Source organism: Neofelis nebulosa, chromosome 2 (genome assembly GCF_028018385.1).
Source record: "Neofelis nebulosa isolate mNeoNeb1 chromosome 2, mNeoNeb1.pri, whole genome shotgun sequence".
In the NCBI taxonomy this organism is placed as follows: domain Eukaryota; kingdom Metazoa; phylum Chordata; class Mammalia; order Carnivora; family Felidae; genus Neofelis; species Neofelis nebulosa.
The window spans coordinates 30,649,681-30,674,692 of NC_080783.1; the positions used below are offsets into that span (position 1 = coordinate 30,649,681).

At 39.2% G+C, this 25,012-nt stretch overlaps 1 protein-coding gene across 4 annotated transcripts in view; it reads right to left on the reverse strand.

Moving 5' to 3' along the window:
* Positions 1-25,012, reverse strand: part of PARD3B (par-3 family cell polarity regulator beta) — a 1,004,898-nt gene that overhangs the window by 88,381 nt on the left and 891,505 nt on the right. For 3 of the 4 annotated variants that reach the window (XM_058707885.1, XM_058707913.1, XM_058707904.1), the window contains one exon: positions 12,114-12,246. In XM_058707885.1, coding sequence (XP_058563868.1) covers positions 12,114-12,246 — 133 coding nt within the window. Of the gene's footprint in view, positions 1-10,201; positions 10,747-12,113; positions 12,247-25,012 lie in introns of those variants that run through there. The other variant, XM_058707895.1, reaches the window with a different exon arrangement.

Here is a 25,012-nt window from a genome sequence, read left to right on the forward strand (position 1 = left end):
GGAAAACAAGAAAGACTAGAGTATGCCAACTATATTCACCTGGTCTTCAAAATATTTTTGTCTATATAATTGGAACCTTTCTTCAGATGTTCATTTAACAGCTGCATAAACCATTGACTGCTAATTAAAATATTTGCAAACTGTGTACTTATCTATCTTTATCTGTATATCAACATATACGAATATACTATATTGATATATGGATATAACCAAGAAAAGCAAACTCTGTGCCATTATGTTTTAGATGGGATGTATTCAACATTATTTATTGAAGAAATTATCGAGCCCCTAGAGTGAAACAAATATGATGTAAATTCTTATAAATAAAATGGTCAATCAACCAGATATGGAACTTAAAGTCTAGACTAGAGGTTTTCAACCTTTTAAAAGCATAACCCACAGGAATATAGTTTACATTATGAGCTAGTAGATACGTGTATCCGTCTACAGACTGGATATGAAACAAGAACTTCACGAAGCAATACTCATAGTTACTACCAGCCATGGCCTCTGATATATCCTATTCTATTCAAAATCTTAAAAATGTCCACTGTGATTAATTGGTTTTATGATCATCTAATAAGCTGTGACACACAGTTTGAAAAACTACCCTCTAGGGTAGGTCTCACTCAGTAATTGGGACAGATGTGATACACAAATGCTCAAATCCTCAAAATGAGAGGTTGGGCGTAAAGTATCATCGTGAAACATAATAAAAGCCACTTCATATTTGCTTTGAAATTCCAAAGGGCATTGGAATAGCTTACATGGAGGCAGAATGCCCTAAATGCAGGCAAAAAGGAAACTTTGCAGGGATTAAAGCAAATCTATCTGGTTCATTGATTAGTCTCCTTTTCCTATTTATCAATTTTTTTCCTGTACAATGATTTCTAAATTTCTCATTATGTTCGAAATTATGTTTCCTGTCTGCCTTTCCCACCAGACATGAACTTCTTATTCACTTTTGAATCCTCAGAGTCAAGTAAATTTCTGGCACAAAGAAAGAAATTTGCCACAAAAATTAAGGTCTAAGGAATTAATTGATAAATGAATAAATGAAAAACCATATGCTTTGAAACTTTGTCCTTCAATATTGGGGCCCGAAATGTACCACATAAGTGAGAATGAGTTTATTCTTTTCCTTAACTGATTATAGGACATTAACAGCTTTACGTCTTATTTTAGAGTTAAGATCCTCAAGAAAGTTAGGAAAATTGTAAGAGCTTCTCATTGGGACACTATTCAAATTTCTGATAAATTAAATTTATGAATCAACTAAGTGAAAATGTTAAATGTTTGAAACAAAATTTCAGTTCTTTTCTGTTTGTGTGTCATCTTTTCATTCCCCTATCACTGTGTACTTGAGGACTAGATTTTTTTTTTTAACCTTACATATACACATCTATATGTAGAAACAGGAGCAGGTTATCCACTTTCTAAAACTTGGAAATTTAAAAATAGTTCTAGAACCACACATCAACCACAAACTGCTAAAATCCCATAGCATTTTTTTCCCAATCACCAATTTAAGTATTATGTTAAGAGACTTTTTCCGGCCATCACTCACGGTAATTGTGAGACCATGAGTGCCTCCTCTGGAATGTGAGTCTCTGATTCCTTTATAAGCACATACATTTTGTTAGTAAAGTACTGCCTGACAATTTAAACCTGGGGAAGTTACTGTAAAGGGAACTGCATGGAAAACAGGCAACCTGGTCCATACTAAATAGATGAATAAAAGAAAAGTAGCTGATCTATATAAAAAATTACAATTAAAATGTTTCTGCTCTTCAGAAACAATCTGGACCTCTGGCAATTAGTGACGATGGGAAAGCAAAACTGAAAAATGGAGATTTCTCCACATCGTTTGGGGGTATCCATTATCATAGAGTGAGCCAGAAGGTTCATTAGAGGAAAGCCATCAGATCATGACAGAGAATGTCTTTCTCATACAACATTTCCTACTGTTTCTCTAAGGAGAAATTTCAAAACAATGTCTTTGTGCACACGCTCCAACCTCACCCCCTCCCCAGTCAGGTTTTCCTTCTTTGTTGTTAAGTGTTGATGCAAATGTTGGGCTTGCTGTATACTGAAGACAAATCGCTAAGTATTCAGTGAACGAATAAACCAACAAGGGAATAAAGGCAGAAAAGCTATTTCCCTCATGTGTTGCTTTGGCTTTGCTGGCTAGGGAACGGAGCTATGTCTTAGTGAAAGATGACACAGAATGAACTAAATCGTTTGAAGAAAGCCCGGTGGAGATAAAACCCAAGAACTCCATTACTTTACAAAAGTCTTATCTTAGAGCTAGGAAAGAAACTATTTCTCAATTGTTTATAATAACAGCATTATACCAGTTCTTCTTAGATCATTTACTTGAATAAATGGAAAGTTTTCCTGTGCCTGGCTGAAATCAACTTTTACACTTACTCATAGACACTCTGAAAATTAGCACTATGATTTCAAGCCTCAGCAGTAAACACAGAGAAACAAATGAATTTCACAGAACTGTAAAGTCACAGGCTCTGATATGTGTCATTACGATTGTATTCAAAAGTGGTCATTCTTCTTGTGGAGAACGGCCATTTCAGAATTGCTGTAGTGATTATAATCATTTTAGAGTTCTCTTTTATTCAAGTGTTCCTCCTATTGCAGAGGAGCGTTTCTGTGAGTTTTCTTTCTCCCATAATACCATACTTGTTACTGCTTAATAAGAACCAAATGATGGTAAGCTTGCAAATAACTCTGGTTTGAAAATTTTCTTAAACTGAAAGAACAAGATGGCCACCACAGTGATCTGATTGGCTAATTACACAGGAAGCTGTCTGAGGGGACCATTTTGGGTTCCAGGATCTGAACACAAACATGGCTCAGGTTGGGTCTTAATTGTCATCAAGGTTAAGCGATACAGGTGTTATGAATGCCAGTAAAATGTATCTCATATCTTCCACTCCAAACATCTTCAATGAAAAAATTTAGTACCCGAAGTTAATTTCAGAATTTTGGAGCTCTGCTAAAATAAAACATAGCCAACTGATTTTAAACAGCTTTGAGAACAGTTTAGGAAATCTGGAATTCATAGGCGTTTCTGCTATGGTTTTTCCAATATTACATAAAATGGTCATTTCTCCCATTGCAGTAGAAGAAAAGAATGTGATTATTGTAGAAGTTGGAATTTTGGGTTTTAACCATGATCCAACACAAACGGTTGTGGTTTGGGGGAACTTAACCTATTCTAAACTCGACATCCTGAGCTGGAATTAATTGTTCATTAGAAGCAGAAAGAGTTCTGTTTTTCACTCTAATGTAAGTATCGCATAGGGTTATTTGACATATTATGGAAAAATAATGTGGTTTTGAACTTTCTTTTTCTGTTTCTTGGTATTTAGGGTTGGGTTTAAGCCAGAGATAGGCTAACTTATTTGATTATAGCAAAAAAGAATGATTTCATTTTGACTTTTACAGAGAACTGAAGAAACAATACCAATACCATTGAGTTAAAAAAAACTGTAAGAGTGCTAATTAAAGAGTAGTTTAACAGAGGCACAGTCTGTATGGGCTTATAAACAAATACTCAGAGTTTCCCTTTCTTCCAAACATCTCATGTAAAAAATATATCTAAACAGCTGCCACAGTGATGCTCCTCTCCTTCTCTTTCTACTAGGAGTTAGCACACGTTAGAATATCAGCTTTGCTAATGGTTGTTGACTGTGGTGCGGTCTTAAAACCTTAATCTTCTCAACTGTGAAACAGGACTAAAAATACCTACGTCATGGATTTATTGTCTGGAATAATTTATATAAGGTATATAAGGTAGTGACACATATCTGTTGAAGTCAGCACTGAGTAAATGATTTCATATTTGTTATTAATCAGGTTGTAGTATAACTTACCGAGTACATAATTTGCACATATTCTCTTTATATTCCCCTCCACCTCCTATTTTAAGTCATTAACTAGAGCCTGGTATTTCTCTGCTTCGGGGTTTTGCAGAGCTGAAAGCAGAAACTTCTTTCTTCTGGTCTTGGGTCTTTGATTTTAGCATAAGCTCATTAAAGAGATTAGGTGTGCCCCCGGGGTCAAGGATGAAAGGAGTGTACTTTTGAAGAAAAAGTTTGTGTTTGGGAGAGAGGGAAATAGTTATTGACCTTTTGACCAATGGGCTTTGCCAAAGTCTCTTACAACCAGGCCAGAGAGTCACCACCTGAAGGGACTACGGCTATACCTCAGTGACAACCAGAGTGTGCATGACTGGAAGGTCTCCTAAATGCTTTGTGTGTTGTGTAATGTCCCAGGACTCTGGAATAACAGAAAGGGTTAATTAAGCTCCAATCATGACAAAGTAGGATGGTTGTTTGCCTAATGGAATATATTATTTCTAAAAACCTCAGTATGTGCACCATTTAAAAAAAAAAAAATCCTCACATTTATTGAACACTTACTATATGCCAGACAATATTCTGAGTGCTTTACATGTAATAATCATTTAATTGCCACAATATTTAGATGAGTCCCAGGAGAACCATTATCCTAGTTTTAAAAAAGACTGAGAGGTTAAAGAAATGGTCCAAGTTTACCAAGTTAGTAAGTGATATATCCTGGATGTGAATGTAGGCAGTCTGACTTCAGGGTCCATGCACTCAGACATTATGCTAAAATGCTTCTCATACATGCTATCTTATTAGGTCTAAGATGTGACCAGATGTGAAGACAGGGCAGAATTTTAGTCGGGACATGCTCCATGTTAGTTGTAGCAACTGGCCATGGACCACAGCCACAGAGGGCAGACTAAGACACAAAAGGCTTCCTTTGGGGGAGGTGAGGACCAGTTTATAGGACAAACTGGTGCCACTTTCAGAATCAGGTCAATGCCCACGGGAAGCCAGTCAGACTGGGAAGTCTAGAGACAGCTCATACATAAAAGTGAAGCGTTGGAGAAACCTCAGGCTGTGGAGTAACACCAAGGCATCAGCCAAGGGCCCTTGCCCCTTTATGTCATAGACAGTTCCCAGGGGTAGATTCCATTAACTCCTCTCTCATTTCTTCCTTCTACACTTGCCCTATAGGGCCTAATTTTGGATTTTATTAGGGTTAATCAAATATCTTCTTTAAAAAGAGAAGTCTCTTAGGGGATGTTAAGAACTTTTATGGGTTAGATTATGTGCATCCCCATCCCCAGCCCCGAAAAGTATAGCTGAGATGAACTGCCTGAGAGAAAGGGAGCTTTGTGGGAAGACAGGGATGGGGCAGAGAGAGAACTCTGGACTTCTGAGCACTCTGGGGGGAAAAGGTGGGTCCAAAGTGGGGTGTCATGATGAGGAGGTAAGGGCGATTAAGGGTCAAGAAACCTGGGGAGACACTTGAAGACTGGTAGATGAGAAGGGGCTAGAAGGTCTCAAAGGTGTACCCAGAAAAGAAGAAAGGAATTTCCTTCTCTTCTCCCTGGCCCTGATGGCCCCCTGCTCTTGGGCTCTTTGGTTATTGTCTGTGATTAGCACAAGGGGATTGGGTTTTAGTGGGCTTTTGCAGACTGGTTTGGGACCCTAACAACCAACCATTTTTTTCTCCCCCATGGGAAAACCATCCCCAGTTCCAAATTGCCAATTTCTAAATGGGTTTCTGAAACACAGTGTATTTCTATGTTGGGAATTGCCTATAAATATGTTGCCTTCTTTCAAAATGATTTACACTATGTTTAAAAGCTAGAAATTCATTCATATGATCTCCATATAGCTAATATGCCAACATGTTCCCATGAAAGCCACATTGAAATAGAAAGAACTAAAACTAACAACCAAAAGAAAAAAAAATCTTCAATGTATTTTGTCTTTTTCCCTCACATTTTCACTACTTCCTTAAATCAAAGTGAGCAAGTCTCAACTCTCCAGCTGGCATTTGATGTTGACCAAACCTCATGCCCTTCCAAAATCCACCCAATTCATAGACAGGATGTGTTTTCTTCTCCTCTTCACTCTGCTTTGGTACCTCTTCCACTCCTCAGTTCAGCTGTTTTAAGAAATCTGGGAAAAACACTAATGTGTTGGTGGAGGGACACATTGGGAAGGAACTATTTATGGAGCTAATGAGGGCTCATCAACTGAGAAGAGACTGGAAGCTATATGGTAGGCGCTAAATTATGATAGTAGATGTATATATTTGATGGCTCTAATTCTTTATCTCATTCTATATTTTGGAGCTTTTACCAACAGAATATATCCTTTCTTTAAAAACTGTGATATAATTGACATACAACATTGTGTTCGTTTTAGGTATACAAAATAATGATTTGATATATGTATATAGAATCTATATTTATCACAAAACAACAATCCTTGAGGATATAGGTAGGGCAATTCTACCCAAAGAAAGAGAGCCACTTTTAGTCATTTCAAAGAATTCTATTGCCTCCCTGACCACTCCCCAACACCCCCCCCCCCCCGCCCCCTCATCCCCCACCCCTGCCACCAGAGCAAATTCCTAGGTCTGGGGTGAATCAAAATGTCATTTGCCAGTCTAAATAAGTAGCCAGAGGTTGCATAATTTCTCATGTATAATTTAGTGAAGCTACCTGGGTTCCTGGAATGGCTTAAAGATCCTGGACCAGTAGACAAAAATAAATCTTGTTTCTCCTTTTACCAGTAATGGCAGCAAGTTTAACACTGACAATAGAAGTGTTCTTTCTAATTATAAAGAGGAAAATACATGAAGGGAAAGGCCTTTTCATACTCTTTCTTAAAAATTTAAGATGAAGAAAGTTTATATTGTTATTAAAACCAGAAGTTAGAGTAGACAACTACAAATCAGGCCTGACATCCATTTTTGCCTTCCTCTGTTGATTAGTAAGTTGATTTTCCTCTGGGGACTACCTCTTCATCTAGACTCATTCATGGGATCTGCGTAGGCCTGATCCTACTTTCTGGTTCCAGGGCAGACTTCGTGACCTAGTTCCGGCCAGTAAAAGTAATGCATCTTTCTGGCCAGGGGAGTTCAGAAGTGGGTATGTGACCCAGGCTGAGTTAATAAGCCATTCCTAGATGTACTGGGGGTGAGACAATCTTCCTTATTTATTTTTTAAAATGTTTTTATTTATTTATTTTTGAGAGAGAGAGAGCATGCACAAGCGGGGGACGGGCAGAGGGAAAGAGAGAGACGGAAGCGCAGAATCTGAAGCAGGCTCCAGGCTCTGAGATGTCAGCGCAGAGCCCGATGTTGGGCTTGAACTCATGAACTGTGAAATCATGACCTGAGCTGAAGTCAGACGCTTAAGCAATTGAGCCACCCAAGTGCCCTGAGACAATCTTCTTTTATAAAGTTGTTGGGTTGGAGCTTTTAGGGAGCTCCCTAAGAATCCTGCCTCCAGAGAGAATAACAATGGAACTGGACCCAGCTTTGCCTGAGGTCAGATACACCTATGGAATTTAAAGTTATATAAGCCAACAAAACTTCCCTTTTTGCTTAGGCCAGTTTAAATTAGATCCCTGTTCTTTGTGACTTAAATGCCATTTACTAATCCAGAAATTTTCACTGGTGTCCTTAGCTTTTTTTCGGATGCCGTTAAGGTGCAGAGATGGAAAATACGGACAACTCAATTCTGGTTTTGGACCATTGGAAGCAGGACCTCATTTCTTTTATCCCAAATATTTAGAAAATAACCTGATAGTTTTTACACTTCATGGCTATTACACATTCCATCTTAAATCCCTTTCCTAAGATGGCTAGCAGGATCCCAGCATCTTGCTCTCCCTTTCCTCTGACTGCAGAATTCATCGGATGTATCTTTCTCGTCTACACAGCTGCCAACCATGTTTCTTCAAGTTCGCTCCTAGACCATCCTCATGATAGGGTGCACAGATCTTCCAGAGTGTTTTCCTTTATTCACCCAACCATCACCTGAACCAATCCCCTTTGCCAAAAAGATACATACAGTACCATCTATTTTATGACAGTGGAAACTATAGTACCTCCTCCCATCTAAATGTTTACAAACCCCTTTCTTAGATAAAAATTCTTATTTTAGCCAGAGAGTTAAAAAGAGGAGGATGTGTATAGTATTTGCCATGCAGCTCTTGAAAAAAAGACAATAATAAAGGTACTAATATTTTTTAGAAAACTCTGGAGCCATCCCATTTCTGAAATTACTTACAGGATATTCATGCTGCCATTAAATAAGCAGATAATCTTTATCTGCTAATAAAAAATACCCCAGCTTATTGCCAGAGGACTGTGATTGTCTTAACAAGTTTTACAGAAAATAAAATACCAGGAGATAACAGGTATTATGTTTTCTTTTGGCAAATATGAACGTGTCACAGCTAGCATATCTTACTTAATTGGGCCTATAAAAACTCGCCAGGCCATTTCACTTCCAGTCATTGAAATTCTCTCAACTTGTTCTTTACAGCTTTTCAGAGTCTACATGAGAAAACAGCTACAGAACAGACTGGTTGAAAAGATTTGTAAGGTCTCATGTCCGTATTTACAAACCTTGCAATCTGTGTGTGTTCACTTATTTTAACACAAATGAAGTGAATAAATCAGGATCTCCTTTGGGAAAAAGAAAACCACCATATTTGAGACAAAAAGGACCAAATATGTCCACCGAGGCGACTCCTAAGTGGTCTCTCTAGAATTCCCAGCACCCTGGGCTGCACACCCGGCCTCCAGCAGAATTAACTGCTATCACTGAGCTCATTTCGAAGCGAATCCCTCTCTATACTACAGAATTTCTCACATATATTATTGGCCATTTTTTTTTTTTTTTTTTTTTTTTTTTTTTTTAGCTTGGCCTTAGATGTCTGTATTCCTGGCTAGACTGTAAGTTCTCCCAAGGTAGAGATGGTATATTCTGGGACTGGCACCTGGCCTCTATTAAGACAGAGCAAATATTTGTTAAAATTGGACAAGAGACAGAGAGAAAAGAGAGTCAGATGCAAATGCTATGGGAGCAAGTGAGAACTCAAGAGAGCAGTGGGGAAAGCCTTCAGCTCCAAGCCACTGGACATAGAACTACCTATAGGATGGCCTGGGAAAATCAGAAAGTTGGAGGTAGAATTATGAGTATCGCTAACAACAGTATATTAAAAAAAATTCAAAGATCCTAACAACCTTTCCGGTGATTGCTTTACCAGTTTGGCTTTCAAGACCTTTGGGCACATACTTTTATTCTTTCTGGTCTAGTAGGTTCTTAGGCAACTTAATTTATTTTTTCTGTATTTTATTTTAGGGAACTTTATTTATTCTTTCTGGTCTATTTATTTCTTAGGTAATTCCCTTCTCAATAGTTTAGAAGCTTTCCAGTATTGTGTGGATCCGGGGAATATTTATCAGGCTTCTAAATCTGAGGTACCTGGCCCGGGAAGTTCTGAGTCCATGAAAGTGGTTTTTGATGATGCTGGTCCATGTAATGATTTTGTTAGAGAAGGTGAACTACTTTGCTTACTGCAGTGATTGGAATCAATGTCTTATTTAAAAAAAACTTTTTTTAATGTTTATTTATTTTTTTAGAGACAGAGCATGGGTTGAGGAGGGGCAGAGAGAGAGACACACACAGAATCCAAAGCAGGCTCCAAGCTATCAGTACAGAACCCAACATGGGGCTTGAACTCACGAACTGCAAGATCATGACCTGAGCCAAAGTCAGACCATTTAACCTACTGAGCCACCCAGGCACCCTGCCAATGTCCTATTTCTAGAATTGTGGGTTGGAAATCTTGATGACCACGTGGAGAAGCACCCAGGAGCCCTCTCTTGGGCCTCACCCTTCTCTTTCAGGGGCTGATGATCCAATTTTAACAAGCACTGTCCTTGACGATAAAGACCAGACTGATTAGGAACCACAGCCTGAATAAAAGCTGCCTTGTTGGGTCTGGTTGACCGGCAGGAATGAAATGAAATGTTAACGTTCTAAACTTGCTTTCCTAGATCTACCCAAAAGTAGGAAGACAACGGTGTAATTTCTCTGGCCTGTGCTGGACAAAAGATACCAGTGTTTTTCCTTGGCTTGGGGGGATGGAAGGGAAGGTTGCTGAGATTTGAATCCCTGGTTTGGAATATCTCAGGCGATCCCAAAGAGCACTAGTCTTTTATGAGAGTGCATTTCACAAGCATCCCTTTGGGAAGCCTTAGTCCCCACTTGTGTGGGAAACGTTAAAGTCAGTCGCTTTTGGCAAAGCTCAATACACTTGAGCATGGGAAACACAAATTAAAATAGAGATACTTCTTTATTCACTAGATTGTCTAATTCCGCATTGCTTGGAATAAAAATTGAATCATTAAGATAGAGAGGACCTGAGTGGATGGTTATCCATTTCACGATTGGTAAAGGTCGGGAAACTCCAGGTCTCATGAAGGTTAAGTATCTTCAGCCTTTCAGCTTGACATAAGGGGATCCTATAAAGTAAGGTCAAAACAACCAGGACTTCTTGGTCTAAAATTACTTGTCTTATTTTGCTCATAGGAATTCACAGTGGTGTTGAGATGGAGAACTTTTCAATGCCCTGGACATGGTATTCTGTTCTGCTTATGGTGAGAATGACTTCTCTTATTTGATTGCTTATTTGTTTCATCAAGGGAGCAGAACCTTATGCATACGGTCCGTCATCAAAGTTAATATGTTGATCTCAGTTAAGTTTGAAATGAATTATTATTTAAATTGTCCTTCTGTGGAAATCTTTCGCTTCTGTTAGTGAGAGTCTGGGTGACCAGTGGCCCCATCACTGTAAATGCCATTCTGTTTAATCCTAACATCTGTAATAAAACCAATAAAAAGCTATTTGTTTTGATCTATAGTTACAAAGTGCCTATCTCTGGAAGAGGCCAAAGCCATTTGGTAGGAGACTGCCAATCCTTAATTTGCATTTCTGATTGGTGTTTTTAAAGCCTATCATACAAGGAAGAAACTACTGGGCCGAGGAGTTTCAGTTGCTCTGCACAACAGTGGTGGGTGCTGCCATTGACTTTCAAACACTAGTGTAAAAGTGCCAGGTGCTACGCCTGGGATGCCACGGCACCAGAGTGAAAGATAGAGGGAATCAGCTTGGTTTCTGGACTCTACTCTCCCAACCCCGACCTGGTGAGCATAAGTATGAGTGTACAAATCAGGAAAGGAAACTTTCCTTTAATAGATTTGTCCTTCAAAAGAGCTGGTGTCTTTAGTGGCCACCAGGGATAAGAGAGTTCTTTATGTGGCTCTCAAAACAGCACTAAAAACCGTAGTAGAAGGCAGTAACCATCAAATAGGGTGAGTGAGAGCTGACATCACGCAAGGACATCACTATTACCACGTACAGCTCTGCCCCAATAACACTGGTAACGAGAGCCAAGATTTATTGAACCCCAGCTCAGTGCAGGCACTATTCCGAGTATGTGACATGTACTTTAATCCATCTCTAAGTACTCTCCTCTGGTATTTTTGTGGATATTCAAAAGTTAAGTGTATTTTGTCAGTACGGACTTACCTTCTTGAAAAAGACAAGAGAATGAATCGTGCTATCCTGGAAAAACCCACAGAATCTCTCTTTAGAGGACACAATATGCTTTTCAGTCTGTAAATGTTGAAGGATTTGGCAAAGGGAACCCTCTAATACTAAGACTGTTCTCATCTCAAAAGTATCTTAGCGATCAGCAAAATGAATTGTTCCGATGCAACATACAAACAACAGATATCTCTAAAGAGAACCATTCTGAAATTTATGTCTAATAACCTTTTCCAAAGGAAAGATGGCTTATGGTGCATGGTCTGTTAATGCTTGCCCAGATGTCTGAAACCCAAGAGATGGAAGGCAAAGATTAAGGCTCAGTAGATGATGACAAAGATTCCTTGTCTTCTTTAAAATATCGACCATCTGCTCCACCCTAACACATTGGTATACAAGTCCAACAGAGAGTAAATATGAAAGCAATTAAAATAAACTACTATGCATTAGTGTGGCTTGATTTATGTAAACAACTTCTGTGGGACAAGATGGCTGTGGTTTGGGTAATGTTCATATCTGTGAAACTCAAGTAACCTAAATATAAGTTGATATGGATAGAACATTCTTAGCCGTGTTCTGCTCGCAATGATCTCAGTAAAGATGAATTCAGTGATTGGAATCAGGCATGCATGGGCTTACCCAGTGAAAGTCATAATCTAGCCTTGCTCTTCCCTCGTCGTCCTCATATAAGGTGAAACCTTCTCTCCGTGCCTGATAATACTCTTTCCGCAACTTCTGGATTCGATCAGTGCTTCCGCTTGGAGGACGGCCACTAGAGGACATAATCAAACAAACACGGTCACCCAGTGTACATCATCCTGGACACTCACTTTTTGATCTTGGTAAAGGAGCTAGCATCCAAATTTAGAAGATTCAATAATGTAACTCAAATATGCTAGGAAAATTGTAAAATCGGTAATAAAAGTGAACAAAAATGGTCTTTATGTAAATACATTTAGCTCTAAGGGTCAAAACATCTGACTTGGGATGAATAAATGCCTTTTGAGTGAAAAGGTAAGATAAGGTCCTGACCTTAAGAGCAATTAAAAGAGCTATCACTTTTTTCTTATAATCATATCCACAGAGTTTGGTTAATTTTAAAGTAGGTATTTCATTTTCTCAAATAAGAAGTTGCAAATTTGAGGCCAGTTGTTTGACCCGAATATTGGATGTGACACAGAGTTGGCATGTGCTGGTCTTCATTTCAATGACACTGATGAGTTTTTGGCGTGGGGGGTAGGATCCGTGTCAGTATATGGGCACACAGGACATAGGGAAAGCAGAGAAGGGAGAAGCCATATCAAGACGTAAAAAGAAAAATAAAAAAACGGGTGACAGTAGACTGTGCCTTCTTTATTACTTGTCCACGATTCCCCTCCCCACTTCAGTCACTTTTTTCTCTTAGGAATTTCCATTTCTCCAGTTCTCATCCATGCAACCCCAAACTGTTCAGCCAGTAGCTCCCTTTTAACTCGGATTTGTCATGATCATTTCAACAGAACAAAATCATGTGATGCATTTCAGGGCTGGGAAGCAAGAGGGGAACAGTAGGCAGATTTCAACAATTGTTCAACTTCTCTGGTTCGTCTGAGGCATAACTGAGTGTCCTACTGTGCCAGACCCTATGTTAAGAGCCAGGGGGGACATGAAAAAAAACAGTTCGTAGCCGTTGTCTGCAAAAAAACACATGATCTGGGAGGCAGGGGTCTGAAAAGGATACAGAAGACTACAAGCCAGGTGCTACAATAGCGGTCCCAAAAGGGACTGTAGGGACAAAGGCTGCGTAAGCTGATTGGGGGAGGGCAGGGCCATGGAAGAAGCCTACGGAAAGCTCCACAGAGGAGGCAACACCTTAGCTGAGTCTTGAAGGACACATAGGTGCTCAACAGCTACACAAGTGACGTGGGGAAATTGCAGGTGGAGGGAAGGGAAGCGCAAAGGACAGAAATGAGGAAGCATCTTGCTTTGGGGGCGTGCAAAGAAGTCAGTCTGGGCCAGCAGTGGTCCTCAATTTCTTTTGCCCTGGCTCACATACACCGTGGGCAAAACACACTCCTCTCCCCTTCTCCTTTAGGAAACAAGTTAGAATAAAAATGAGTACTGGTGACTTTAGGGACATTTTGAATTTACTCCAATAAATGACAGAAGCATATCACTTGCAAATTTTGGTTCTTTCACTCAATTCATAGCAACGTGTTCGGCATAAGGACAGTTGTGTTTGATGGGTCTGAGGATCACCCCTCTAGTATACAGAGTACGTGGGAGGGGGCAGGGAAGGGGAACAGGCGAGGTGGTGAAAGGGAGGAAGAGACCCACCGTGAAGAGCTGTGCCTGCCAGAAGATCCCCACATATTACAGTGGAGATTTAAGTTTAAATGAGACATCTCATTAAAGGAGATGTCTGAAAGCAACAGAAGTCATCTACTATTTTGTTAAAAAATTTTTTTGAAATGATACTTGTAAACCATAAAAAGAAAAGGGTGAGTGGACATCTTGTGGCAGAAAAGCATTCTTCCCAAACTGGATTCACAGCGAATCGGTGGCATCTCACAATATCTCTACAAAGTTCACATGGGGTCTGGGCTTCCTACATCACTCTATAGACACCCGGTAGCCAAGGCTTTTTATTAAGAAAAGACAAACCCTTGGGTATCACGTATCTTTATTTTTCTCCAATGTGCATTTAAAAACTCTCCAGATAGTTCTGTTTCTCCACTATGCTTTTTTTTTTTTTTTAAGTAGAAGGTTTCTAAACAAAAATGCACAAATGAGACTCGTAAATACAGAGAACATGCTGGTGGTGGCCAGAGGTGGAGGGAGGAAACAGAAGAGCAACATGGGTGAAGGGGAGAGGGAGGTACAGGCATCCAGTTCTGGAATGAGTAAGTCATGGGGACGAAAGGTGCAGCATCGGGAACAGGGTCAAGAGTACCAGAACCACGTTGTGTGGTGACAGATGGTCGCCTCCCCCGTGGGGAGCACAGCAGAACATAAAAGAACCGTTGGATCACTATGGTGCACACCTGAAACTAAAGTAACGTGTCAACTCAAAAAAAAAAAAAAACAAACAAACTTAAAAAAGGTTCTGAACATTTGAAAAAGACAATAACAACAATAATACAAAGGAACGTCTGATATGCTTTTCCGAACAGTGAGAAGGCAGGCAAGGTGGACTAGCTCTATGCGGACCAGTTTCCCCTCCTCTTGAGTACTGTGAGCTGACTCCCATGCCCGCATGCACTGCACAGGCTTCTGCCAATGATGTGAATGTGTGAGCCATGCTCTAACTCACCAGATGAGTTCAATCAACACGGTGAAAACATTGCATACATAATCTATTAGTTTACCCAAAGAAATTGAAGCGCTGAATTCAAGCAGGATGAAGTCATCAGTAATAAGGGGGGAAAAATTGATAAGACCCTGTTTTAAAACTCCCCCCAATTTTCCTACATTTGTGATGGAAAAAAAATCATACTCAGACTATAAACTATTCTCCCATATGTCTATAAATACATAAATTTAAAAATAAAAAAAATATGGGTTTGATCAGATTTTAGTCCTCAAATAAAGGGAATGGGGCAGGAATACAAAATCAGCTGTTTAGGATTCAGAAAATCCCCTGTGGCTGACAGGAACATGACTATTTACCCAGAAAAGAAATCTGGCTTCAGAGAAAAAACAGGGAAAAAGTCTAGAAAGTCATGGACCATATAAGTGCAGAACACGCTGTATCTTCTCCCTTGTGTGAATATTTTTTTTTTTAATTTTTTTTTTTTCAACGTTTTTTTTTTTATTTTGGGGACAGAGAGAGACAGAGCATGAACGGGGGAGGGGCAGAGACAGAGGGAGACACAGAATTGGAAACAGGCTCCAGGCTCCGAGCCATCAGCCCAGAGCCTGACGCGGGGCTCGAACTCACGGACCGCGAGATCGTGACCTGGCTGAAGTCGGACGCTTAACCGACTGCGCCACCCAGGCGCCCCTTGTGTGAATATTTTAAAGGAAATGGTGCAAACCTTTCATAATAACCTGGGACTGCATCTCACCCTTCTCTCTCTCTCTCTCTCCCTCTTTTTTTTTCTTCAACCCTCATCCTGCCCTAAGTAGCTGTATTAGACTTTTCCCCTTAATTTTATTAAGCATTTAATATAATAAAATGAGGAAGATCAAATTCTGATTTCATTTTTCAGCTCCTTTCCACAGATAGTACACATTTACCATCAAGTCAATAAAAATGGCACGCACAGCTATTGTGACAAAAGCAGTTAATTGATGCCATTTTGTGTTGAAGATGTAGAAATTCGAAGAGGAGTATAAAAACACCTTTGTCATAACAGTAGCAATAATTATAATAGCTATAAAATATGCACCACTTACATAACAAATACACTGATACAGGCTTTTACTCCTTCCACTTCCTGCCCAGAGCGGACCTAAGGACCTAGGCAATCAATTACAGCTTTCCTTCCTGATGAACCTAGACATGGCCTTAGAATCCTTCTCAACCCAGAACTTCAGAAAGCCACTACCAATCTACCAAGAGATTCTGACGCATCTTTTGATGCTGAGGAACCTTTTGCATAATAGCTTCAGAAGTTTCATTAGATTATGATATCACACCAATAGTCTTGCAACTGTATAAAAGCAGCCAGAGTATCAATAACCCCACCTCCAAGTTCCTACTTAGAAGATTAGCCTTTCTATATTATTTGTTCCCTGGATGAAGTAAAGGTTGGCCACGCTCACCAAAAAAGTCCCTATTCCACCTGTATTCATATGTAGATAATCAGTGCCGCTCCTGCACTTTCAATGTGCTGAAATTTTATGTAACATTAATGCAAGCAGCATAGCAAAACACGATTTATGTTGTAGTGATCTCTTGTACATTAGACTGCTTATGCCTTTAAAGGCAGATGCATAGTTAAGCAGGCTCTTTTTAGTACACTTTAGAGCTGGACAGAGTTTAAAGTTGTCAAGGAGTTCAGAAACCATGTCATTTTCTTCATAGCCACCTATAGTAATATATTCCCAAATGCAGTAAGCCTATAGTAATATATTTCCTTATGCAATAAACATCACAGTAAGGCATTATCTGCTCCTTTGAAATCTACCCTGATTCTTCTTATTCTTCATACACTCCTAATTTATGGTGACCTCAGCTGAAGTACATTTTACGCAGAGTGTTCGTTTGTGTATGCCATGGTCTCCTCCCATTAGTGCTGCAGGCTGGCGAAAAGAAACTAACATGTATTAAGCTTCTATGATGCCCTAAGTGTAATATTTATGCTTTACATACATCATCTCCTTTAATCCTCAGTCAAATTTGTAAGGATGACATAGTCAGTGACATTTCACAGATGCCTGTACCGAGGCTCAAAGCAGTTAAGTAGCATACTTGGTGGATGGCAGACCAGCAGTTGTGTGACTTCAGGACCAGTGTGGTTCCTACCATATCATGTTGCTCTGCAAGAAAGGCATTAAAATGCAGCAGGCATTTTGTAGCACAAGTTCACAGGCATTTCAAGGCACAGGGAATTTAGCAGAGCGCATTTATAGCCATACCTTTTGATATTCTTTTATTTGCACAGATCTTTGCAATAAAAATAGAAATCGAAGTAGCTAAAGCAATAGATATACATACAATGAAGTCTGTATTCATTAAAGAATGATGCTGGATTTCTGTGTAATTAGTATTACATCTCTAGACAAGCTTTTGTGGGAAAGTGGTATAAAAATGAATGGGGTGCAAAGGGGAATCAACAGAAGATGGAGATCCCACATGAAAGAGAAACTCTGGACCAAGACCAGGACTGAGAGGCGTCCAGCGTTGCTCCTGGTACAATTCACCACTGGCTACATGAGAGGGAACTGATTGCTAGCAATAAACCATTGCTGGACTTGTGAATTAATCCGCAATGACTTTGTGTGTGTGCCTGAGTTTGCATGCATGTAACTACATGCACCCTACGAGGAAACTGTATGTAACGAATTCCAAAGAGCTGTGTCATTTTCAGATAGCCTCGAGACATGTGGTTTTCCATTTTAAATAAGAAGTGTTTGACTATGGTGAGTACAGCCCTCATTTGAAGGTACCAGCCTGGCGTCCAGAACTGGCCACGTGGTTAAGAAACAGTCTTTATAGAATGGAACCTTAACAGGAATATTCCTACCTAATGTGATAATCCTACAAACTCACTGAATAAAACCATTTAAATTAGATGAATGCATGTCAACAGTAATCGGTAGACTAGGGAGTGTTTTTGAGTTTGGGATTTGACAGATTCCTTAATATTTTATGAATTACTATAAAAATATTATTTTGATGCTTACCATAAATATTTTAATTATATAAATATAGTGTTATTCTTTCTATATTTACAAAAGGGTGTGATTTAAAAAGTTTTATCAAAAAGGATTAGCATCTTAAAGATATGGAGCAAAGGAAAACACTTTTGCACCCTTTAAGAATGCCAAGATGCTATTCTCTTCCTGTTTCTCCCCCTATGGGAAAGATTGCTTGTTTAGTCTTTTTGCATTTAAGGACCTAAAGATAATCATAGCTTTCAATTTCAAATTTAGTGGTATCACAGTTCTGTCATAGAAAATAGTGTATACACATAGTTTTTTCAAAGTATGAACAGAACCCCAAAAGTACCTGAGATTCTGTGGCATTCACACTCTTGATGATATGAATATAATAAAAAATATAAATATAATAAACAAATAAAACATAAATATAATGAAAAATTTGAGAGATTCTCATAAATGCACTCATGATCATTAATTCAAAAGCATTTTGAAGATTTATGGAAACTATAGCCCAACAGCACTTGTACTAATACTCTACAGATTTAACATTCCACAGTGAAAACACTCTTATATAGTGAGCCCAAATATACTAAAGGAGATTTAATAATAAATAGTGGCTTTTAATGGGGATTAATTCCGTAGCACTCTTCAAGTGATATTTTAGTCCTGAATAGTTCTGAAAATTATCCAGTTTTAGTCCCTGTCTTCCCCCTGCTCCCAATTTCTTATAAAGAATATCTCTTTTTACAAAGATACATTGACAAGTAAGGTTTTTAAGTTTAGTCCAGTGAAATTTGGGGACCCATCTGACTACTCATGCACAACTTTTACGAATTCTTCTAACTTCTTCCAAATTTGCCATCACTGTGTATGAAGGTGGCCCTGATTTGCAATTACTTTTGCAAAAAAAATTGCCCTAAATAACAAGAATATGCCTTTCCTCATACACACATTTAATTTATATCAGATTTAAGTTATCTTGTTGATTAAACAATTACTCTAAATTAAGAGCCCTTTGTTTACTACAACTGCCTAAAAATTACTGTATTAAGAGTTATGAGTTTATTTATTTATTTATTTATTTATTTATTTTTTTTTTTAACGTTTATTTATTTTTGAGACAGAGAGAGACAGAGTATGAACAGGGGAGGGTCAGAGAGAGAGGAAGACACAGAATCTGAAACAGGCTCCAGGCTCTGAGCTATCAGCATAGAGCCTGACGCGGGGCTTGAACTCACGGACCGCGAGATCATGACCTGAGCCGAAGTCGGTCGCTTAACCAACTGAGCCACCCAGGCGCCCCAAGAGTTATGAGTTTAGAGAAAGAGCAAATAATATTAACAGACAAAATACAATTTTCACATCTAGAATCCCCCTTTATTTTGTGGCCTACTTTTTTTTTCTTAAACATGGATTCTTAGAAAAAAATTTTTTTAAGATTATTTATTTATTTTGAGAGAGAGAGAGGGAGCACAAGCTAGGGAGAGGCAAAGAGAAGGAGAGAATCCAAGCAGCCTCCACGCCATCACTGAAGAACCCAATGTGGGGCTCGAACTCACGAACTGTGAGATCATGACCTGAACCAAAATCCAGAGTCGGACGCTTAACCGACTGAGCCACCCAAGTGCCCCGAGGCCTACTTTTGTCAATTATCTCTGACATACTACTTCATAGGTAAAGAACCAGTGCTTGGACATTTTGAGAGAATATTTAATGTCATATAGAAAACTGGTGGCAGAATCTGCAAACAAACAAAAAACAAAAAAACAGTGCTCTATACTAGTACATAACTTTGGAAACCATGTATTTATATACATTTCTAAGGGCTCTAAAAAATCACTCCTTATGTCAGGATCCTGTGGGGAGGCTGACAAACTGGTCCAGAGAGGTTGATAAAAGTAAGGTCATAAAGAAGAAGACAGAACCACAAAGCACAACGATGTATTAGCTCAGCCTGTAATCTTGAACGTGGTCCTTGCCCCAGCTATCCGATGCCGCCCGTGGCATTTTGACCTAGATGCAACAATCTGACAATGTGACTTGGCCTACCTGGGCTCCTGATTTTGCCATGGCAACCCGAGTCTGACCTTTTGTCTTTCTCCACATGTTTTCTGTTTTCAGCATCTGCTCTCTTTAAGATCCTCGTCTTAGTATTTCTATCCCTAGTTTGGTGAACTGACCCTCTGACTCCTATGTCGTGAAGATTTGTCCGTGAAATCTTAACCCTGGACTGGACCTTGACCCCAATGAGTCAAACCTTAGTGGAAATAAAGGCCCCCTTCCCTTGGCACTTTTGATTGCATAATGGTAAGCATTTCCACTCACACCATGAACCACAGCTACCATTTACTGTTGAAAGTAATCTCATTGATGCATGAAGGACAACTTTCTCCCCTGTGATTGATTGTTGTGACTAAGAATCTCACCAGATCAATGTCATCTCCTTTACTGATAAAAGGCATTGCTCTACCTTGGCTCTTTATCACTTGAGACAATGCGAGGCCCTGCTCTGATCAGAACATTCTGCTTCTCTATGGCCATTTCTAGCCAAAGTGGAAATTTCTTAGGAGCAATACGATTATTCACAATTCAACAACACACAAGTTATTATTCACAGCCTCAACTCGCCATTATAAGCCTGTAACACATAATTGCATTATTCTGATACTGTACAATGACCTTCTGGCTATGTTCAAATTTCAGAAGCCAGTTTCGACATTAGTCATAAAATATCCATTTGAGTTATTCATATTTTGAATAGTATTCTAATATATCTCCTCTGACATAGGGCAGTGTTTTTGAGCCTTACGTGGTTTAGATACACTCAAAGTTATGTATAAGCATGTGATGCACGTTGTCTTGAAAAATTTTCCCAATTTTATTAACAATATAAAATATGTGGGGGTCACAGAAAGAATCTATCAAGTGTTTCATATGGTAATTTTCATTTCTTGAGAAAGATTTTAAAATATAGTTGAAAAGTTCAAACTGGAAGGCAGAAAAAGTAGCCTTTCATTTCTACTCTACATCTTTGCAAAACAAGCATGCATAGATGCAAAGAAAAACAGATTTGGACCAATTTGGAACTGTGAATCCACTGTGTCTTCTGTTAAAGATGATAAATAAACCATGCTCTGCACCATAATTCATATAGTTACAGCTCATCTTAAATGGCTGAGTTATAGTGATATTGTACCATTTAACTGTATTTAAGTGACGCACCAAATTATTAAGCTTAGACAGAAATGAGAGCCTGGGGAAAATAGCAATTTAAATAGTGATAGTTTTCCCATTGGCCATTCCATGTAATAAACAGGTGGTCCTGGACATGAGCTGGGTTGATTTCCCTCAGCTGGTGTCTGCTCCTAAGTGTCTCTCATAACGTATGCTTTACATTGTGCTGAAGATGATTCCACTATTCAAAAAATTGTTTTTAATGTTTATTTATTTTTGAGAGAGAGAGACAGAGACAGAGAGACAGAGTGCGAGTGGGAGAGGGGCAGAGAGAGAGGGAGACAGAGAATCCGAAGCAGGCTCCAGGCTCTGAGCTGTCAGCACAGAGCCTGATGCCCGGCTCGGACCCATGAACTGTAAGATCATGAAGTTGGTCGTTAACTGACTGAGCCACTCAGGTGCCCTTAGATGATTCCAATATTTTAAGATACGCATTACTTATACAGCACGGCTCCTTATGTGCAAGCCAACTGCTTCAGCTGGTGTCCAACCAGAGGAATAGCTATCTGATACAGTGCTAAAAGAAACTCTGTTGGATGGGTATGGTGAAAGACTACAGGCAGGGTCCAATCCAGTACTCTCCGAAAGTGTTTTCCAAGGTTAATTCTGACTATACATAACTTTTGTTTCTAGAAACTAACCTCGAGACATGATTCCACAGTAAATGTTCCAAGTTTTCTTGAACAATTTTATAGTCCAAAAGAAATTTTTAGCAAAGCATTGATAAAAAAGTAAATGGAAGAAACCTATACAACTTGTATTATTTTAACTGTTATTCACCTTCTTGAGTTGAACAGAAGCGAGTTAAAGAGAAATAAACTTTTGTTGCTTATATAGTACTTGAACAAATTAATGATACTACACACACACACACACACACACACACACACACACACCCCTTCTCAAAGAAATTCTCACCAACAATTGCAGGACTTGCAAGATAAAATTATTATATGTTAGGCTTAAATCCAACACAGCCCGAGTTTTAGGAATATATTGACATTTAGATGTGGATTAAACTTTTAGGGTCAATTCTGGGAAAAATAAGCCTTTGTGGGCTGCAGGCCATAAAACCTTGGGAATTCCCTAGGCCCCCGTGAAATTCCTTCCTCCTCAGAGGAAGCAACGTAGAAGGTCTGTCTTCTCCCAGGGGATCATGGAATGCCATCAAAGGCCACTGATTCCTGACAGCTGGACAGCTAGACCTTTCCTTTCAGACAATAAGGAAATAAGGCCTAATCGATTACAGAATTTAGAGATTGTAAGTGATTTAGTGTATGGATGGTGGGTTTTTTGTTTTTGTTTTGTTTTTGCTTTAGAGGATAGTATCAGTCAAGATAGGCTATTGTATGCTGCTGTGGTAACCAAATGTCAGTAGATAAAAATAGCAATTATTTACTCACATAACAAGACTTCCCCCCCCCCCCGCCCCTTCCAATAGCAAAGGTTGGGAAAATAAAGTAACAAAGAGAAAAGAATATTAAAAAAGAAAAAAAAAAAACAAGTGTTCTGATTAAAAAAAAGTGAAAGACTGTGATTAAGGAGCTCAACACTAAATGTTAGGAGACAAAACCTTCTAAGTACATGTGATATGGAAGCTAGACCTTACTTTCGTACCCATTAAAGGGATATATAATAAACTGTCTAAACACCCATCAGGAATGCGTGGGTCACATAGGTATGTGACTGTGAGGCAGATCTTAATTATCACATACATGGGGCTAAGTCATACTAGTTCATAAACACAGAATTTGATATGCAGTATTCTGATATGATTAGCATAAAATCAATTAAGTCCAGGAACTTATTTAGAACGTGTTTTGATATTAGCTTAATTCCATTCGTTCCTTTTATACGTATATGCACAAATGCTGAACTCTTCTGCAATTTTAAATAGAGTTATGATAATTACCCAATTCAAATAGATTCGCAGCTTCAAAGAGCCACATAAAAAGTTAACATCTACTTAGGTCCCAAAGGGTGTCAAACCCAAGAATGTTCCGGAGCTCTCATTTACCTGGGTGTAAAGTGAGCTCTGGTAACCTTGTAACCTCATGTTGACCTTCTGACATGAGGGATTTATGGGATAGAGACAGTTTACGTTATCATCTCCCACTGCCGGTTTCAGTTGTTTTTAAAAGATGTTCAGATTCTTAAAGATCCTTCTTAGGAGCATGGTAACTTTCTTTTCCAAGTGGAATAGAAAGTAACAAATTGGTATCAAACTTAGATCATCAATTATTTTTATAAGTTTTCTAAAAACCCTCTGAATGCTTTCAGATGTGTACATTTATTCAAACTTACATTTATTTATTCTTAAATGCTGCTATGCCCGTGGCCCTGGTGCAGTAATGGTGATTAAGACCCAGACTCGATCCTAGAGATATTTCACAGCCTTGTGGGGGGAGATGGCGACATAAGTAAATAATTACAGCACAATGTGGCAATTATTCCGTGGAAGTATCATGAGGCATAATGAAGTCCTGCAGTAGCCCAGAGGAGAGGTGATTAGGTCTGTTTGCAGAGGCCAGAGAAAAGGAAAAAAGAAGAGCAAGGATAAGGAGAGGGTGGCTGGGCATGCCAGTGGAAGGCACATCACCTGTCAAAGGATGGCAGCATGATGGGGCACATGGTCAGGCACGGTACACGTGTGAAAGTGGGTGGAGAAATTCTGGGAAATGGAGCCGGTAGGACTTGAATAGCTCCACGCGTCAATCTTTCCAGAAGGGACACTGATATGGAATCACTGGCGGATTTCAAATAGGGTCGGTGTCATCATCAGAATTATTCTATCAGGATAATCCTGGGAGAACCTTCCTTTCTCTGACTCCCACATGTCATAACTATGAAAGGAACCAGTGGACCTCTGTGGGGCTTTCTTACCCTCACCTTCAATCATTTCTAGGGTGTCTATAGAGTTCAAGCTAGCTGGTTGACCAAATCACTGACAAAAGTCCTCTCCCATTTCTACTCCCCTAATTGTTGGATACTGTGCCTGGAGGGCCATTTTAGTTCAAGGCAACAGGACATTGCGCCTTTCTTTCAACTTGAAAACTGAACATTCTAAAACCAGAGCTCTTGTTTAACCAGTAACATTAACTGGTGATGAAGCATGACGCATTGTTAATACAGTGATAAATTTCCCATTAGGAACAGGGCCACTGGCTGCCAAATCGGAGGGCAAAAAGTTAAAAAAACAAAACAAAGCCAATGAAACCAACCCATTATGGGTTGACAAAGACTTTTATTTTCACTGGCACTTTAAGGGAAAGTAGTCACAGAATCTTAATTAATAAATAGCCGTTGCTCCATTCAGGCGAGGTAATGGTAGTGCCTGAGTATGTGCCATGGGGCAATTTGTAGCTGTCTTCTTGATCTGAAAAGTGAATGAGTCGTCGACTATCAAAGAAGAGGGGAAATTAGGCACTACGCTGCTGACAATTGGACTCTATAAATAACCCAGAGTGAAAATGAATAAAAAACATGCCTTCCCCCAGCTTTCAGTAGCCTCTCCACAGTGTGACAGTTGCTAGTTTTTTCAATAAACATGATGTCAATTATGCCTTTTATCCATCATGGCAAAGTCACGTGTGGGGAATAATTGAGTATCTTTTTTTTTCCCCCCGGCACTTCACATAACAATGCTTTTCTGTTTTATTTATATCAGACTGAGGCAAAGCAGCTGTCTGATCTGTAACTTATATGTTGCATCAACACGATTCCTTCTTATTTCTTCCCTAGTTCCAAAGCTTTATGGGCAACAGTATTTTAGTCAGCTCTCAATTATCCGTAGAAATGGGAGATTTGGAAGAACATGAAAAATAGGCACTACAGATGACTTCCAAAACTCTCATTTACACCAACAACTTTAGTTTCTTTCCCAGCGAGTGTTTTCTGAGAGCTGTAAACAATCCCCCAATTAATTGCCTTAAGTTGCACATTCTTTTCCATGCCCAGCCCCTCATTTGGGTAAGGTACTAATGAGCAGAAAAAAG